General features: G+C 33.3%; 1 protein-coding gene across 2 annotated transcripts in view; it reads left to right on the top strand.

The window, feature by feature from the left end:
* LOC148958483 (major facilitator superfamily domain-containing protein 8-like) overlaps window positions 1–17921 on the top strand; it is a 32045-nt gene extending 14124 nt beyond the window's left edge. For both annotated transcript variants that reach the window (XM_089112826.1, XM_089112825.1), the window contains exons 3-12: window positions 44–168; window positions 2129–2172; window positions 4298–4541; window positions 4723–4836; window positions 7174–7353; window positions 12147–12234; window positions 12901–13035; window positions 13974–14077; window positions 14215–14411; window positions 16085–17921. In XM_089112826.1, coding sequence (XP_088968952.1) covers window positions 44–168; window positions 2129–2172; window positions 4298–4541; window positions 4723–4836; window positions 7174–7353; window positions 12147–12234; window positions 12901–13035; window positions 13974–14077; window positions 14215–14411; window positions 16085–16318 — 1465 coding nt within the window. In that variant the 3' untranslated portion in view covers window positions 16319–17921. The remainder of the gene's footprint in view (window positions 1–43; window positions 169–2128; window positions 2173–4297; window positions 4542–4722; window positions 4837–7173; window positions 7354–12146; window positions 12235–12900; window positions 13036–13973; window positions 14078–14214; window positions 14412–16084) is intronic.
* Window positions 17922–21050: the final 3129 nt, after the last annotated feature.

Raw genomic sequence — 21050 nt, 5'->3', positions numbered from 1 at the left:
TCACTTATCTTCATTAAACAATTTTTTCAATCTTCCTGATCAGTTCGTCCAAAAGATGCCAGAATTTTGGAACACATGGCATCGATGATTTGGTGTCGTTGGAATCCCACAAAGCAAAATGGAAGGCAATATACATTATTTATTTGGTTTCCTTTTCCAGTTCAATAGGTAAGAAAACAGAGTGATATTTTTATGAAACTAATATTGTGAAAGTAATTTTCGGTAAAAATTACTTGGATGGATATGAATGCGAACAGAGAAATTGATGCGAAGATGTATGAAGATAAGCCGAAGCTTATGGTTTTCCTATTTCAAAAGTATCACATTTTTAAACATTTTCCCTATACACAAATTAGTATTAGATTATAGTTTCTCTATTTTTAATATATAATATTTCTAGAACATTTTCCTTATATACCAAGGAGTATTAGATTATAGTTTTTCTATTTCAAAAGTGTCTTATTTTAGAACTGTTCCCCTATATACAAAACAGAATAAGATCATATTTTCCCTATTTTTAATATATCATATTTCTAGAACTGTTTCCCTATATACCAAGGAGTATTAGATTTTAGTTTCTCTATTTCAAAAGTATCATATTTTAGAACTGTTTCCCTATATACAAAACAGAATAAGATCATATTTTCCCTATTTTCAATATATCATATTTCTAGAACTGTTTCCCTATATACAAAACAATATTATATTGTAGTTTCTCTATTTCAAAAGTATCTTATTTTAGAACTGTTTCCCTATATACAAAACAGAATAAGATCATATTTTCCCTATTTTCAATATATCATATTTCTAGAACTGTTTCCCTATATACAAAACAATATTATATTGTAGTTTCTCTATTTCAAAAGTATCTTATTTTAGAACTGTTTCCCTATATACAAAACAGAATAAGATCATATTTTCCCTATTTTTAATATATCATATTTCTAGAACTGTTTCCCTATATACAAGACAATATTAGATTGTAGTTTCTCTATTTCAAAAGTATCTTATTTTAGAACTGTTTCCCTATATACAAAACAGAATAAGATCATATTTTCCCTATTTTTAATATATCATATTTCTAGAACTGTTTCCCTATATACAAAACAATATTAGATTATAGTTTTTCTATTTCAAAAGTGTCTTATTTTAGAACTGTTTCCCTATATACAAAACAGAATAAGATCATATTTTCCCTATTTTCAATATATCATATTTCTAGAACTGTTTCCCTATATACAAAACAATATTATATTGTAGTTTCTCTATTTCAAAAGTATCTTATTTTAGAACTGTTTCCCTATATACAAAACAGAATAAGATCATATTTTCCCTATTTTTAATATATCATATTTCTAGAACTGTTTCCCTATATACAAAACAATATTAGATTGTAGTTTCTCTATTTCAAAAGTATCTTATTTTAGAACTGTTTCCCTATATACAAAACAGAATAAGATCATATTTTCCCTATTTTTAATTTATCATATTTCTAGAACTGTTTCCCTATATACCAAGGAGTATTAGATTATAGTTTTTCTATTTCAAAAGTGTCTTATTTTAGAACTGTTTCCCTATATACAAAACAGAATAAGATCATATTTTCCCTATTTTCAATATATCATATTTCTAGAACTGTTTCCCTATATACAAAACGATATTATATTGTAGTTTCTCTATTTCAAAAGTATCTTATTTTAGAACTGTTTCCCTATATACAAAACAGAATAAGATCATATTTTCCCTATTTTTAATATATCATATTTCTAGAACTGTTTCCCTATATACAAAACAATATTAGATTATAGTTTTTCTATTTCAAAAGTGTCTTATTTTAGAACTGTTTCCCTTTATACAAAACAGAATAAGATCATATTTTCCCTATTTTTAATATATCATATTTCTAGAACTGTTTCCCTATATACAAAACAATATTAGATTATAGTTTTTCTATTTCAAAAGTGTCTTATTTTAGAACTGTTTTGCATTATACAAGACAGAATAAGATTATAGTTTCCCTATATTTTAATTACCATATGTTAAAAAGAGTTTCTCTATATACAAGCAATATCAAATTAGATCTTCAATGGCTCTTTTCGTTTACTTTGTTGAGTTTTGCTCTTTTCAGAGTACACAAGCACAATGCCGTCACTTTGGCCATACCTACAAAAGGTGCGGTTTTCTTGTTTTCTGATACCAGTATTTTGTTATAATTTCTTCACTGCTAAAGAACCTTGTTATTGTCTTTGCTTAAATTTCTTGTCTTTAGTATCATTACCCATAATTGGTCCATTTCATTTGATTTTTTAACTTAATGTAATTTTCACACTATATCCATTCCGTAAAAATAAAAGTTATGATATACTTAAAGAAAAACTACATTGCAATAAAAATTTGCTAAATTAACTCAGATATTAAATATTTGAATCCCAATCTTCCATTGATTCGTGTCGAGCTGTCTTCTGTTGTCTCAAAAGGTGAGATATCATATGATATGAGAAGTCATGGGCTAGTAGTCATGGATCAGGTTTCTATGGTAATGCACATGTAACTGGCCTTTCATAAGAATTATTCTTTCAGATACATACATTTTTCAAAATAACTGTTTACCAATCTGTCATCCAATACTCGACGCTTTATATGTAGTGCTGAACCACAGTTGTCTAATGTTGTAAACTGCTGCATTAAGCGCGAAAGAGGGTGTAGTCCACAATTTGTAATTCTGACTACTTTGGTATATCGAACGCACCACACCTAAATCCCCAGCAGATAACACAGCAAGAAACAACACAGGTTCTGAGGTGATGTGTTAAACGTGGTTCGCTAAAGAAAAATGTTAGCAATTAACATACATGAAGATTATAAGTTGAGAATACGACAAGAAGCTGAATATTACAATATAATGAAAAAGAATAATTATAAAAGGTTAATTAATGTTAGCAGAAGATAGAACTACGTAGAAACCCAATTAGACTACAAAATGTTAACTATGAGCTACTTATGAATAAAGTGAAAGATAACTACATAATAATACATACAACTTACAATCTATTAGTCCTCGTAGCCATAAAAATTTTGCACGACGGCCAAACACAGCATGTAGAAACTACCAGGCCAAAAACTGCATGTAAACAATAGAAAACTGCCCCCAACACAGCGAAATGCAAGGCGAGTCAATAACCACCCAAAACGTGGGGTGCAAATCCTTTATAGCTACCGGAAGTAAACGAGGAAAAGCAAGAACACGCAAAAATGGAAATGCTAGATAAGCTAGATAAAATTTGCTTAAACCACAACGACCAAGGGCTACTCGCACTAACAGAGGGAGTAGCATCTTCGAATTGCCCTGTTCTGTACACCAAATAGCGTAAACACACTGTACACCAAATACCGAAAACACATTAAATATTTCTTGGTTCTTGCGGAGCATCAATACCAGAGCCACTGATAGATTTTGGGTGCCCCAAGAAAAAAACCGAAAGACAAGGTTCCCTACGAGCGTAGCGAGCAGACAGTTTAGTGAATAAGCTTTCATTACGGCTAGATTAGATCAGATTAGTATGCATAGGCTCTTTTCCTTTGGTTAATCATCGTATGGACGACCATTTTTCCTAATATCGCTGTGATTTCTTGTAGACCCCAAACTACCTATCGGCTCTTTCTCTCTTTTATATATTTGCAATTACAGTTTTGGTTCTATTTTTAGCTCTTATTGGTGTTTCCTTATTTGAAAATATCAAAAGAAAAATCTTTCTCTCTATACTAATGACGCCGATTTACGTCATAAAAATGCTGCAATCTGTTGTGTTAAGGGAAATCGACCATCACAAAGAAAAAGTGCCATGAAAACAATTCACGCTTTCAACGCATTCATATTTACCAAATTCCTCTACACAACTACTGCAATAACACTATATTTTGTAACTAAGTAATGAAATATAACAGAATGAAACTATTGACAACATCTACTACTGTTAAAAACAACGGCTAAAACCCCTCTACCCCCAAACTGAAGAAAGAAATTAAAAAATCGCTGATATGTTTCTTTTGATCAAAACAAGGTCCAATGTGGTGAATTTTTCTGAAATTCATTTATTAAAGGCTCTTGTTTTTTTAAAACAAAATAATTTGCATTTTAGAGAAGGGGCTGATTCAAGGGTGGGGCCTATTAAAGTTTTTCACCTTAAGAATGGACTTTTTGGGGGTTTGGACGTAATATAGTAGGGCAAATTCGAGTATATATAGTATCTTTTTTGCATTCTTTCTGTTTTGTTGATTTCCTTTCATAATGTTTTAGGTGGATCAGTCAGTAAGCACAAGATTTCTCGGCTTAATAAATGCTGGCTTTCAGGCTGGACAGGTGACTGGTTTAGTTATCTTTAGTGCTTGGTCCAATGCCCGTGGTGCCATTCAACCTCTACTGGCAAGCCTCCTACTTAGGTTCTTTGGGGACTGTTTGTATACTTTTGCCGAAGGGTTTCCAAAAAACAGTGGACTTGTTATGATTCTGATTGCAAGAGTTATTTCTGGAATATCAAGAGGTATGTTGAACTTTTCTTTGCTTATAAATTTGTATAACCGAAATTTCCTGTTGTGTGTGATAGTTCATTTGGAAAGAAAATACAGTTGTTTTGCTATTATCCTTGATAGAGGGTACGCCTTGAATGGCTTGTCTGTAGAATAGAGAGTGTTTTATAAAATTGACGTATTATTTATGACTAGGAGATGTTGCTGTATGCCGTGCTGTTATGGCACAATCAACAACAACGGAAGAAAAGAGGAGAGGTTTCGCCACACTTTTTACAATTTATGCCCTTGGTTTTGCCGTTGGCCCAGGTGAATTCCCTGAAATTTTTGCATGATTTCATAGATATTTTATAAGAACTCTGTTGGTTATTAGCATGATTAATAAATGATTATGTCAAGCTCGTGGCGAAGATAGAGAGGGGTCAGGGGGGAGGGGGGCTAAATAACCCCTGTAAAGCTAAACAGCTATTTTGTGGGTAAAAATTCTGATCTTGTAGGAATTGTAACATGTTTTCTTTTTACTCAAGTGTTACAATTTGAGAGAACAGTCTTTAAAAGGATATTATAACTATTTCTTCAGTTGCTCTGAATCAGATGGGCAACTTAAAATGCCATTTGCGAAGAGCAGACCAAAAAATCTTCAATTAGTATGATTTATGAAAAATGACTTTTAGTAAATAATTAGACTTTATCTCCTGTTTTATTTCAGTTCTAATGTGTTATGTTTTAAATCTGTGTCACAACTTCTATGAATCTGTGTCAAACGCTCACCAATATGGTACACGACAAGCCATAAAAGTTACATTTTTAAATATAAAAATATTCTTGCATTGTTGTATCAGATCTGTGCGTTTCTTTGGTGTTAAATTTTTTGAATAATGTTCAAGTAGATATAAAAAGATCATTGTCTGTTTTCGGTTTTTGTCAAAGGCTTAAAACATTTTCATTCAACCATACCAGAACTATCAAATTGGATTCTGAAGCCCAATTCATTGTTCTGTTACTGGTTTAATCAAACAATTACATATTAAACCACTTCAAAAAGGGGGTGCCCTTTTTCGATTAGCTCATCTACCGAGAGAGCTCCTCATAAAGGAACTCCCCTGCTAACAACATCTTACGTAATTGTTATTTATTCCTGTTATTTTAAGTATTTTATGCAATGTGTGAACATACTATGTAATTGATCGAAATGTATTTGTAGTAAGATATTGTATGAAGAGAAATTTTAAAATGTAAAAACTGAACTGGACTGAACTATGTTCAAATGTATGAAAGAATTACAAATGTTTGTTAGATTTTTGTCTAAAAATCTCAGTTTTTCGCCACTCTTATGAAATTTCCTATCTACGTCACTGCGTCAAGTTCAGTTCAGATATAATCCAGTTCATATAATTTAAACTGTCCACACACCATTTAAAATTCTACAGTACATTCAAAGAACTAAACTACCTAGATTGAATACATAATTTCACAAAACAAAACAAAATAAAAAAATCAATACAATGTTACAGAAAACTAAACACAATAGACAAAGAAAGAGAATCCAAATAATGAATTGCATGTGGGGAATTACTTAAAGGAGGAGCCCTTTACCTAGGTAAACTAATCGAGAAGAGAGCCCCCCCCCCCCCCCCTGTTGTAATATGTAGCCAGAAGGCCTTTACTACATAAGGTTAAATTTCAATTCTTCAGTATGTGATGTGATTCGATGTTGCTACGCAACAGGATAGCAACAAAAGTCCTTATCTTCCCCTTTCCTAGTGAGTGTATTTCTGCAGTACACAGCAGCAGAATACATATCTGCTCGGTCAATCAATATTGAGACATCTGGTAGGTCTCTATAGCATAAATGCAAAGGGATCGATTTGCACAAAAAAGATCGTAGATTAAAACATAATTAAGAAGGGAAACAAAAACTATTTTAGCAATTTTGACTGTTTTACAAACAAAGAGTATGTAGCTAAATCCCTTGGTTTGATGCACAGACTGATTTAGGGGTAAGAAGGAGAGAATTCTTGCTTAATCAAACTGTATTACAATTTTACAAAAAAATTTCATAACTCTGAAAAACTTTCACATGCTGGTCGAGTCCGTCTACCGGATTTTGTGAATCTTGCGACAAAAATATATAATAAGCAAAAGACAGAAACAGTTTAAAATGAAGAGGCATTTGAAATTTGATATGCATAAATCCTATTAGGAAATCCGGAATTAAGAATATGTTTCAACGACCTCAAACAAGGGTATTTACGCCAGATAATGTAAAAATTCTTGATCTGCTTGTCTCCCCGCAAAACTGAAATCCCTTAGCTCAATCTTTTCATTCCTTTCTACCTTATTTGAAATTAATTACGTTCTGCTGCCGCTTTCATAGACCTTCAGCATGTACTTGTGTCAAATGCTATTTCCATTTATGGCCCATCTTATGCTTCTTATTTCTGCTACTAGAATCCACTTCTCTTTCAAATAATCATGCTTCTCTTTCTTTATTTGCTTTAACAAAGCATTTAAAAGCTTTGTTCTAACGCATGCTTATTTTCCACAGCAACATAAATACCCAGTAACTTTGTAGGCAATAGTTTTGCAGTTTAAAGGCAACTTTATCCCTTGGAACTGGAATCTAATTCTTATCTCTACTTTTAGGTTTACAAGCCTTGCTTGCAGTGGTTGTTGGCAATGGAATTCATACCTCGTTTGTAAACATTGACATGTTGAATGCTCCCGGCTGTGTTGGAATATTCATGCAAGCTGTTTGTGCTATTTCATTGTTGATATGGTTTAGAGAACCTAAAAAAGTTGGATATGACAATGTAGGAAGTTCAAGTAAGTGATTTGAGAAACAGGCTTTTTATGCCTTGCTCTCTATCTCCGTGACTATGAAATGTTTGTAAACATGTTCAGGAATTGCATTCTCCAAATTTTACAACATAGCTGTTGTTGTGGATATGTGAACATGGCGTCACAAAATTTCACGTTACAAAATATAGTCATAATTTTATTGATCTTGTTGCTTTGTGAAACTGAAATGCGGGGAACTGCAAGCTTTGTGTAACTACAAGAACCTTGAAGAGGAGATATCAATTATTAGTAGGAAATAAAAAGGTGACTGCTGAAGGTTATGGTTAAGAAGAATCGAGCGTATTACGATTGAACACTGAAGGGCGTCCGCAACCACCTCCAAAATTTAAGGAAGTAATTGACTAGAAAGATTTTGATGAAGTAAACTTCAAAACAGATGTTAGACAAGCACTATGCCTCAACTTTAACATTTTTGAAGTAGTAAATGATAATTTGTGGATGACTAAGCAGTTATATTCAGAGATAGTAAAGAAAAACCTACCAAAGGGAACAGTAAAAGAAGTTCAAGAGCTCTTCCTTGGATGAATAGCTGTATCAGAAAACTCATGAACCAGCGCTATAAATAACTATTAAAGTTGAACAGAACACAAGATCAACATGATAGAAATGAGCACAAGAAACTGAGAAATAAGGTAAGCAGAGAGCTCAAGACTGCAGAAGCAAATTTAGAAAAAGGAAAAGGAAATTAGAAGAAATCTCACAAGGAAGCTCAGATTTCTGGAAGACAATAAGAACAGTCACAAAACTGAGAAATTAAAACTGAAGAGGATAGGTCCCATAAAAATGAATCCGGGATATTAGTGTTTGATGACAAAAGGAAAGCAGGAACAATGAATGAGTTTATTGCTACTGTATGTGAAAACCTAGCATCAAATCTAATGCCTGTTTATTTACAGAGTCACGCTAACGATAAATCAACTGAAGATAACGAATGGCATGTTAACAGAAAAGATGATTCAATTGAACCCCATGAAAGTCAGTGAACCTGATGAGATAACAATAAAAGAGCTTAAGATTGCTGCACAAGAGCTTAGTTGTAGTATAGCAAATATATGTAGCAAATATAGCAAATATCAGTTGCATTTTTTTATGCAGCAGGGTAGCTTCTCCACAATGATTTTTTATGGCATTGAGGGAAGCTTTCATACCCTCATCCTGTGAAATGCTAATCAAGAGTGCGTTGCAAGAAATGAGCGCATGCAGTTCGAGTCGAGGGTTTCCTCACTCTCCAAGCTTAGGCAAATACGTCGGTGAACTTTTGAACCCGCTGAGCAAGGACCTAAGCGGGAATAATTTCCCCTTAAGAAGTGTTTTAGGGTTACGGGAACTAAGGGCCAGTTCCCAGCATTTCCAATTTTTCCAGGGCAAAATTTTTTCTTCAGGGCAAATATGCAGCCATCCCCTTCAATAAAAAGTGAGGCCCCTGAGTAGGTGTACTTTTTGTGGATTTTATCAAGGCATTTGATTCTGTAGACCAGGACATACAGGAGAAAAATATCGTAGCAGGGATAACAGGAGGATTGTACAATTCAATTAATAGCTACTTAGATGGAAGAAAGGAATATGTAGAAAACAATGATGTAACACCAAAAATTAGCGCAGTAAAGTATGTTGTCCTACAAGTATGGTTTTTGGGCCCTAGATTATTCGCTATCTACATAAATTATATAGCTGATAGTGTCAACAATGAGGAAGTGCATTTGTATGCAAATGACATCACTGCATACATCATACCAAAATCAGTAGTTGATTGTGCAAACAAGCTGAATCTGCTGGCAAGAGAAATAAACAAATTGTGCCAAGAAAATAAGATTACCATTAATATAAAGAAAGCTGAAGCATAGATAATCAACAGAAAGAGGTTTACGGGGCCCCTATTACCAATATCTATTAGAAATAGTAAAATTGAATATAAGAGTGTATTTTGACAACAAACTAAACTAGGACACACACATAGATAAGGTGTATAAGAAATTCTCACAAAAGGTGTACATGCTGAAAAAAGTCGAATCCCTGCCAACAAAAGTGTTGGAGGACATTCATTTTAAAACTGAAATACCAATATACACATATGCAATGACTGTATGGGGCATTGGCACAAGCAGCAAATTCCAGAAAGTTGAGATTCACCATATAAGAGCACCAAATTGATAAAGAACATTCCCAGAACGGTTGATTCAAACAATATTCTAGAGGTGGCTAGCTGGAACAACTTCGGTTATACGAAGGTCATAAAAGGAGAAGGAGAAGATGCATTAAAAGGTCATTTCATAATGTCTCCGTACAAAAACATAGACTACAAGTAAAAAGACTAAGATCAGAGTTTTGAAAAAATACTTTGAGTTTTAGAGGGCCAACGCTATAGAAAGCTCTGCCAGATACAGTGCTGAACGCTAAGAACATTCAAAATTTCAAACATGACCTAGAGCACAAAGCAACAACTGGACTGAAAACAGCAAATTTTATCAAAGGAACCTCAGTCACAAGAAAAAAGGATTTAATAAATTATATGTGTTATTAACAATTTTTAGCCTCATCAGCCAATTTGAAAATGCCACTTTTTAACCCACGTTAACAAATGAATTATGATATGATATGATATGATATGATATGATATGATATGATATGATATGATATGATATGATATGATATGATATGATATGATATGATATGATATGATATGATATGATATGATATGATATGATATGATATGATATGATATGATATGATATGATATGATATGATATGATATGATATGATATGATATGATATGATATGATATGATATGATATGATATGATATGATATGATGTGATGTGATGTGATGTGATATGATATGATATGATATGATATGATATGATATGATATGATATGATATGATATGATATGATATGATATGATATGATATGATATGATATGATATGATATGATTGATATGATATGATATGATATGATATGATATGATATGATATGATATGATATGATATGATATGATATGATATGATATGATATGATATGATTGATATGATATGATATGATATGATATGATATGATATGATATGATATGATATGATATGATATGATATGATATGATATGATATGATATGATATGATATGATATGATATGATATGATATGATATGATATGATATGATATGATATGATATGATATGATATGATATGATATGATATGATATGATATGATATGATATGATATGATATGATATGATATGATATGATATGATATGATATGATATGATATGATATGATATGATATGATATGATATGATATGATATGATATGATATGATATGATATGATATGATATGATATGATATATGATATGATATGATATGATATGATATATGATATGATATGATATGATATGATATGATATGATATGATATGATATGATATGATATGATATGATATGATATGATATGATATGATCTGATGTGATGTGATGTGATGTGATGTGATGTGATGTGATGTGATGTGATGTGATGTGATGTGATGTGATGTGATGTGATGTGATGTGATGTGATGTGATGTGATGTGATGTGATGTGATGTGATGTGATGTGATGTGATGTGATGTGATGTGATGTGATGTGATGTGATGTGATGTGATGTGATGTGATGTGATGTGATGTGATGTGATGTGATGTGATGTGATGTGATGTGATGTGATGTGATGTGATGTGATGTGATGTGATGTGATGTGATGTGATGTGATGTGATGTGATGTGATGTGATGTGATGTGATGTGATGTGATGTGATGTGATGTGATGTGATGTGATGTGATGTGATGTGATGTGATGTGATGTGATGTGATGTGATGTGATGTGATGTGATGTGATGTGATGTGATGTGATGTGATGTGATGTGATGTGATGTGATGTGATGTGATGTGATGTGATGTGATGTGATGTGATGTGATGTGATGTGATGTGATGTGATGTGATGTGATGTGATGTGATGTGATGTGATGTGATGTGATGTGATGTGATGTGATGTGATGTGATGTGATGTGATGTGATGTGATGTGATGTGATGTGATGTGATGTGATGTGATGTGATGTGATGTGATGTGATGTGATGTGATGTGATGTGATGTGATGTGATGTGATGTGATGTGATGTGATGTGATGTGATGTGATGTGATGTGATGTGATGTGATGTGATGTGATGTGATGTGATGTGATGTGATGTGATGTGATGTGATGTGATGTGATGTGATGTGATGTGATGTGATGTGATGTGATGTGATGTGATGTGATGTGATGTGATGTGATGTGATGTGATGTGATGTGATGTGATGTGATGTGATGTGATGTGATGTGATGTGATGTGATGTGATGTGATGTGATGTGATGTGATGTGATGTGATGTGATGTGATGTGATGTGATGTGATGTGATGTGATGTGATGTGATGTGATGTGATGTGATGTGATGTGATGTGATGTGATGTGATGTGATGTGATGTGATGTGATGTGATGTGATGTGATGTGATGTGATGTGATGTGATGTGATGTGATGTGATGTGATGTGATGTGATGTGATGTGATGTGATGTGATGTGATGTGATGTGATGTGATGTGATGTGATGTGATGTGATGTGATGTGATGTGATGTGATGTGATGTGATATGATATGATATGATATGATATGATATGATATGATATGATATGATATGATATGATACGTTACTTAACATTACATAATCGTTACTAAATTGTTCCTCGCTTTTTTTTGTAGAGGAATTGCAAAAGCCGGACAACTTTGCCCTCTTGATAATCTTATTGACTTACTTTGTCATGTATGTGGTATTTTCATCAATAGAAACGTAAGTTGGATAAAATTTTCCTATCTACAAGAACTATATTTGATTGTACTATTTCAGGTGTGTAATTTTCATAGCTTAAAAAGTTCAATCAACCTTCTGACCTTCTATACACATAAGAGTGTCAGAAAATGAACTTTAGTAAAACGAAATGTTTTATTTCTCAACGCCACTCCTGTCATTAGATTCTTGCTAGACTTTTATTAATACATATATTGGAGCATAGTCATTACTTTTGCTTCAATAATTTCAAATTTGTTTATGATCTATATCCTCTTTGGAGCAATATACTATACTTGTTTGAATTAAGTTTATCCATTGCATATATTCAGACAAGATGTTGATATGCTGTGACTTGCAATGTTCAAAGATATTTTGTTGCTCTCAGAACTTTTCTTAGATTTCATCTAAGGATATGCATAGATAGAAACTTATGATTAGCTGTTTCTGTGTCTAGCATCTGTTTCTTGAAGAATGCTTTTAAGACTCAATGCTAACAATAGGCCTTTGCGAGCGTGGCGACGGTCCAAACAATGGCAGTAATTTTCTACGGACTAACCAAGATTGATTTTAGACAGTCTAAAAATGCATTACAGGATGCTTACATAGCGCAATGGCTCATTGTTAGCAATGAATCTTTAAAACTTCTAGCTAATGCAATCTCCATAGGTTCACTGCTCCACTAATGAAAAGTGAGCTGGCGCTTACAAAGTCAGAAGCTGTTTTCTACGCTGGCCTGTTGCTGTCTTCCGTTGGACCAATTGCACTTTTTTCGCTACCTTTAATAAGATGCACTTCAAACCGGTTAGTTGCTCCTATTCCGTCAATTTTGAAGCTTTTTGTGCTACCCTGGCACTTTTATTGTTTATAAAAAATATTTGCTCAAAAACTTGAGTAAGTGTCAAATGCTTTCGTTGCAAATCAACCCATTCTAACAAACAAAAACCGCAAATTAAGTCGTTGAGGCCAAACGCAATTATTGGGGGTCAAAACAACAGTTCTACAGCTTAAAACACAAACAAATTCAACTTATATAAACAGAAGTTTGCCTTGATTGATGTTACGTAGACGAGTTTGCACAAAATGATAACCAAAGCATTTACGACCTATTAGACAAAGTGGGTTTTTCGTTTAACCAGAAAATCGCTTATAGGATTCTTTATCTAGATTTTGTATGTTGCAGCCAATAGTTCAATCGATCTTCTGATGGAATACTTTGCAATAATGTCAGTGGACTAAATTTGACTGCTTATTAAGTGCAATATCGATAAAATATTACTGCTATTATACAATATTGATACAACATTTATATACTACATTTAGGAAAAAAGACATTTAAATACAGATCGGCGCTACTGTGGAACTTACTGCCTGAAAGTGTAAAGAGTAACTACGAAAATTTCAAAAAGACCCTCTAAAAACATTCTAAAGAAAGAAAATGCAGCAAGCTTCAATAGCTCAACAACAATCAGAAAGAAAGATTTGGATAATTTTATATACTACTAGATATCTTTTTAACTACAGCAAATTCAACATTATTATTTACGTTTTAACAAGTTGTAAATATTATTTGTTCTTAGACTATACACCAAAAAGGCCTATCATCTCTTTTAAATCCATTGCAATAATCTTAAAAATCAGTTCAAACAATGAGTTGTTTTTTTCTTAAGAATTCCTTGGATTTCCTGTCATTTCATCAACAAAAATGTTTCCTTCAAACTGACATCTTTTTTTCTACCTAGGCTTGCTGAGAGAAGCATAATGTTGCTAGGGTGCACAATTTCATTGCTAGGGTTTATCATATTTTTACCCTGGGGAAACACACATCCAACTCTACAAACAACAGGTGAGCTATCTCACGATCTTCTAATCTAATGGTCTATTGTTTGTACGTGGTTATGATACAAATGAACTACTGTTTATTCAGGTTTTCATCGTTTATATCTATATTTGATAGTCTTGAAAAAACGCTATCTTTTTCAGAACAAACAAAACTTGGGAATGTGATGAAAACAATATGGAAAGCAGGGTGTCCGCCAAAGTTCCAGTGGTGCAAAAATGCCCCTAAAATACACCTCGCGCAATTCGTAGTTGCAGAATTGATAATTATTGTTGGCTTCACGTTGTCATATCTAGTAATAAATGGGTTGTATTCGAAAGTTATTGGCCCAAGAAAGCAGGTATGACTTAACATATCTTTGTAATACCACCATATTATAAAGCGAACTTAATAAAATAGAATATTGAATAGAGCAAAAAACAAAGATTACATTAAATTAAAGTTCTTATCAAATCAGCTTCAGCAATAAATGTCTCCCTGCAATCTTATTTTGAACAATTTGCATAAAAATATTGACTTTTTGGTTCTCTAGCCAATGCCGATTTTTCCAAAATTTGAACTTTTTGAAAACATTCAATAAAAATCAAACCTTTCATTCACTGTTAATGGTTGGAGGCTTTCTCAAAAGGCTTAAAGTGCCTACAAAATGAAATTTCACACACAGTTTTTTAGAAGAAAATCCAGTATTTGAATTATATTGTTGCAATATATAACAAAAATATACTCGAAAAGTTGCAAGAAAAGATTTTTTTGGGGGGGGGGGGGTAAGGGGGGTTGTATATATATATGTGAAACGCAAGAAATGGAACAGACAAGGTTCAACTATTCAATAAAAAATATACCGATACCGCCAAGAAATAGCCCAAGAAACAGCTACATAAAGAAACTTATCGAGAAAACTGAAATTGTCATCAAGCGTATGAGATGGATAGCCTTCTTCCACGAAAAACCAAACGAAGACGACCAACAAACCGAGGATCAAAACAAAACGTTCGGATTCAAATCTAAAAAATGTCCCCCACAAAACGAAGACCTAGACGCATTTGAGTCTGATCTACTCAACATGATCAAGCACATCCAATTCATGAAAACACACCACCAATTTCAAGACCAGCTATACGAAGACATCAAAAAGATCAACGCCTCCACGAAAGCCTTCATCCCCGCTGACAAAACAACCAACTACTACAAACTGGATAGTGAACAACATGACAAACTACTAACTAACAGCATAACTACAACCTACAAGACAGCAAATGACAGCGCCATCCACACAATGAACAATGAAGCACGGGACATTGCCACTGAACTCAACATTCAAGACCGAACAGAACGTATGGCAGAACGACAAGCATTCGTAACTCTGATAGACCATAAAGAAAACTTGAAGCAGCAAACTGGAGTTCGATTCCGACCAAGAGTGGTTCGATACAATTGGGCAGCACCCTTTTGGAAAGAATTTTCCTCCTGTCAGCATTTGCCTTATGATTATATATATATATATATAGATATATGGAAATTTGTCTTTTGATACTTCCGTAGCACAGTGCTCAATACGTTAGCACGTAGAGCGTGATATATCATAGAATTGAAGAAAGTAAAACTACATGGTTTATCTCTACAAGCCTGTTTCGTGAGTAACTCACTCTTCAGGAGATCTCCTGTAGAGATAAACCATGTAGTTTTACTTTCTTCAACTCTATGATATATAGATATATATATATATATTCAATAGCTCCTAACTCTAAAGTTTTTTAAAAATATAAATAGATACTCAATAAAAAACAGCTTGGTTGACGTTTCGCTATAAGCTTCTTCGGAATCAATGTAAATTTGGTAAATTTGGTAAATTCTGAAGAAGCTTATAGCGAAACGTCAACCAAGTTGCTTTTTTATGGAGTATCTGTATATATATATATCTATATATGCATACATATATATGAATTTATATTTAAACATCATTCTACATCTTTAGCAATGATTAATGGTTTTCAAACGCTAATTTTTTCAAAGAGCTTCTACAGTGCAATTATATCTGGCTCTTCATGTGTTTCGGGAATCGTAACACCATTGGTGATGACATGCATCTATGAAACCTACGGACCAAGATACGTCTTCATCACAATAGCCGCTATTGTGGCAGCTTGCATCGTCATTGTTAGCTACTTCTTCAACAGATTAGTGCCTTTTGAAGAATATGCCGAATGTAAACTAGGATTAAACAAAGGCAAAAATGAACTACTTTGATCGTGATTCGTCTTTTACTCTCGTGTCCGTAATAAAATTATTAATCTCGTGTATTAAGAACTTGCAAGTTGTATACAACGAAGTATTTCCTACTAAACAGAAGTGCTTCGAGAACAAAAAGAGAAAGTGAAGACATTATTTTATTTTATAAAAGCGTTTTCCTATTTTAAGAAACCAGTTCATGGTTTTTATTCATTCTGTTTCCAAGTTTAAAGGGCTGGTAGGAATTAAGCCCATTTAGTATAATTTGGTAAATTTTTCCAAACCCCGCTTATTTAAGACGTTAGGCGTTTTTTTATTGGGATTTTGGAAAAAATCAACCAACTCGAATTTCCTGCTCCCCGTCTATTCTGTATACAGGAGAATGCCATCTGACTTTTCTGAAGGACAAGAAAATTCATTTAACCACTTAGACAAAAGTCGTGACCCCAATGTATATGTCCTCAAGATAGGGTATGTCCTATACTAGCACTGTCATGGCTCCAAAGCTCCCCAGAAAAAATATTTTCTTAAAAGAATTGAATCGTTAATCGAGCATTTTTAAAAGAAATGCAGTCAAGCAATTTTATAAAAAGAAACATTGAGGTTATGGCATACCTGATAATAAGTTTTATTAGGCAATTTAAGAAATAAAAAGATTCAAGTTTTTCAAGTTTTGTTCTAAACATGTGTAAACCGGCGGCCTTTCGGTATATAAACAGCGCCAAATGTTGAATCATTGATGAGAAAAAAAAGAAAAAAATTTATAAATCGTCATTAGTGACAAAGCTTCTGAAGTAGCTTCAACTTCGCTGGTTTAGTTACAATATATAGTTCAATTATAATGGATCTTTTTGATTAGCAGCATGTATAACTTTAATATGAAAATGCAGTTTTCTAAATTTAAGGGTATTTTACATATGGTGTTAAATTATGATATAAATGACTTTGTTAACATGAGAGCCATTTCCAAAAAACCGTTTTTTCTTTCAATGTTTGATGCTCAATCTGTCGTTCAAATAGAAAAATATTTCCTTGGAGCTCTTAAAGTATGTGTTCTGAGGAAAATAGTGTATGCCTTAGAAATCTGCTCGCTTATGCTGCCAAAAAAGGCCAGAAACAATAAATTAATCAGATCTGTGTACCGGAGGCTAATCGTTTAGGGAGGGCTTAGTAAAAGTCCTCCTTGGATAATGTTGCTTCAATGAAATAAGATTGCACGAGTGGTCCTGAATTCAAAAACAATTTTCCTAATGGATGGGAGGTAGCTGCAACCCCTTTGTCTCCTAAACTTTTTCCTTCAATGTCTTCAACTAGCTTTGTGCAGAGATCTAAGATTGCCAATGTTGTTGATTTATTTTTTTGAAATCCAAATTGATGCTTGAAAATTATTCTTTGAAAATAAAATTATTGATGCTTGAAAGGCAATGAAATTGTGTATCTCATGAGTTTTACGGGTAAGTCATATGAGTCATTGCTTTTCAATGATATCATTAATGCCAGACCAAACCTTTTTCGAATTTTTTTTGAATTTGTCAAGATAGGAAATGTAATAGATCTTTTTGCTTTTTCTTATCAGATGATTTAGAAGGTCTCTATATCCTTTTTATTTTTGGTAGCATGGGGGATCTTTCGTTTTCAAAAACTTCGAGTATTATCTATTTCTCACTGAGATTGATTAAAGAATACCAGTTCTAATCCAGTGTTTATTTCTCATTTTATACATTTTCTTAAAGACTCTCTTTAAAGGGGCGTATTTATTGATAATATTTAAAAATGAATCCTGAAAAACATTCAATTTTGCATTCGGATTATTTTCAGCATTTATTAATTTTACAAGGTCAACCTGTCTAAGGTCCGAGATGTATGGGTCAGCATCAAAGTTATTGTAATCACGATAAAAACTTTTCCTACCCTTAGAGAATTTAACATTTAGCTTTTGACAGAATATGAAGTTAGGCATATGATCTGTTATTTTAGAGATCAGATTACCGCTAAACGTCTCAAATTCTAATGAGTTCCGAAAAATATTATCGATCAGAGTAGGTCTTTGATTACCAGCAATTTTAGACGGCTGAATTATGTGAGGTTGGAAAAATTTTGATAGTAAGAGATTTAAGAAGTTGTCTGTATATGCTTCTGTATCATACCGAAGCAGGTCTAAATTAAAGTCATCGGTAATACATGCGATTTTGGTTTCCTTTTTGATCTTGCACAATACTGTGTTTGTTAAGTGTTCAATGATTTATCGTTTTTTTTTGGGTGACGATTTATAACGCCAATCACGTAGCTTGACTTTGGTGAGTTGGTAATTTCTATCCAGTTTGCTCAAATTCACAATCTTTTCCTATAAAAGAGTAGTCTAGGTCCTCCCTGGGTAAAAATATAATACCTTCGGAAACAAAGAAGCCACAGCCACCCTTTAGACTATTGCCAGGAGTAGCATGAAATTTTTGATAGCCATTTAAATGTAGGTTTTTAATTGTACTTTCGTTTTCCTTGGAAATCCAAGTTTCTGAAATGTCAAAGCTATGTCCTAGTGTTGTTTGAAGAATTTCTAAGTTGTTGATATTTTTATTCAACGAGCGAATGTTTGTATGCATCATACTAAAAGGCGTGTTTCTAAATGCTTTTAGCTTTCGTTGTAACTTGCTAAATTCTGTTTGTCTAACCGTTTCTCTAATTTCTGGAAACTTCCTTCATTCTCAACTTTTATATCATTTATAAGGCTGATAACCATATCAAGCCGATCGTCGGTTGATTTTGCAGTTTCTTTTATAGTATCGGTAACGTCCATGTTCTTGGTTTTCTTTGCTACTTTGCTAGCCATAATGCGTTATGGTATAATTTCCAAAAAAGTCGAATATAATTTCTTTAAGCTTACCATGCTTCAAAATAGTAAATGTAGGTGTGTTATTAATTAAATGGATTAGTAATATAGATAAATTTGATTTCAATGAGATCAAATGATCACATTTTTGCGGAGCTCTCAGAAACACGTCCGCTCGTCAGAAACATGAGAAGTATATAATCATAATTATCTATGTTTATCAACTATAGTCCAAACCAACTGTAAATAAAGATATCATTATTACCTTTTTTACTATCATTATTATATTTATTATAATTGTTTTTATCATTATTATGTTTTTTTATTATGATTTTTATTTTAAATATCTTGGGCGTCACTTCAACTTTAATATGAGCAACCAAGAACATATGTCTAAGCTCAGCTCCCTCTTCACAAAACTCCTAACGCATTTTGATTCTTTTCCTCTCCATCCAAAGAATAAGCTTCTTCTTTATAAGAGCTATCTTCTTTCGCGAGTTTTTAGGCACCTCACAGTCGCCGACCTATCAAAAAATTGGATCGTCGAAAATCTTTGTAATCAAGTCTCTACATTTATCTGCCGTTGGCTCGATTTACCTATATCTTTTTATTAACAGTATTCATGTCTCTCCTGTAGAAGTTGTTAAGACATTTAAATACCTAGGCTAGAACTTTGATTTTGAAATGTCAAACCGGGAACACAAAGCTGAGCAGAAAATTGTCTCTCATTCTACTTAAGCCGGCTGATTCTTTCGATATACACCTTTAGAAAAAGATGCTGCTTTATTAACGATTTATCCTTTCCAAACTATCTTGGCACTTTACCTTCACAGAGTTGTCCCAGACATCGGTCTTCCAAAATCTCGACAATGTTGTCACGCAGTATGTTACAAAGTGGCTTGACCTCCCAATAAATGCCACAATAAGTACAATTATTCTTCTGAAGAGCAAGTTTGGTCTCAATGTACAAATGCCATCCACCAAATTATGGCTACGTCCCGTCGATTCCAGCCTGCGTGGTTAGTTAGGTCTACATCCGAACATGTTCCATAAGCTTTGCAAACCTTCTCTAGAAAAGTTAAGGTGGGGATAAAGAATGGCATTTTAATTTGCTTTCTATTGGCCTTCCTCACGGTCATTGACCATACAATCGCCATGTTTTTTCCCCGCAAAGTGAAAAAGGAACTTAGAACAACAACTTGAACGTATTAAAGCTACCCTAGCAAGTTAAGGCTACACATTTTGCAATTCTTTCCTGCAATGATATTCCAAAAGGATCTCGAGGACCTTCGCTGGTGTCCATTTCCCTCCTGTCTGTTGGTCAACTTGCAAACCAAAGCACAGAATGGAATATTCAAAGAATAAATTGTTGTGCTTAAAATAGCATTATTTATGTTGAATATGCTCTCGTACATAGAGCCTTAATCTTAACTTGGTCTACTGCCCAAAGCAACATGCCTAAAAACATCTTTTGTTTCAGCATCCGCTATCTGAACAACACTTTAGCTACTCAAAAAACCGCTTTATGGGGAAGTTAACTTTAACCAATGATTGCTTATTTCATTTTCTTCCTGGGTCACTATTGCATGTTGTAGCTGTCTGCAAGGCTTACCTGGATAGAATCAGTGGATCTACTTTCTTCTCTGATCAACCTGGATTCTTTTTACCTGACCTTATCCTCGAAACGTCCAAAAGTATTTTGTGTATTGTCAAACCATCAGTTGGGCTTGAGACAAATCTGAACAATAATGCAAATAGAAAAGAGCTAAATGTGCCGAGCTGGCAAAATATTTCCATTCTGTTAAATTTGTTAATCTGTCTATTAGCTGCCTTGGAATATTTGGCCAATCTTCAACCCCATTCCTAGACATATACAATGATCAACAGATGGATTAACAACATCAAAAGAACATATTTTCCAAA

This window comes from Rhopilema esculentum, chromosome 15 (assembly GCF_057945365.1).
Source record: "Rhopilema esculentum isolate cy_ngs chromosome 15, ASM5794536v1, whole genome shotgun sequence".
Lineage (NCBI taxonomy): Eukaryota > Metazoa > Cnidaria > Scyphozoa > Rhizostomeae > Rhizostomatidae > Rhopilema > Rhopilema esculentum.
This window is presented reverse-complemented; position numbering and strand designations above follow the sequence as displayed.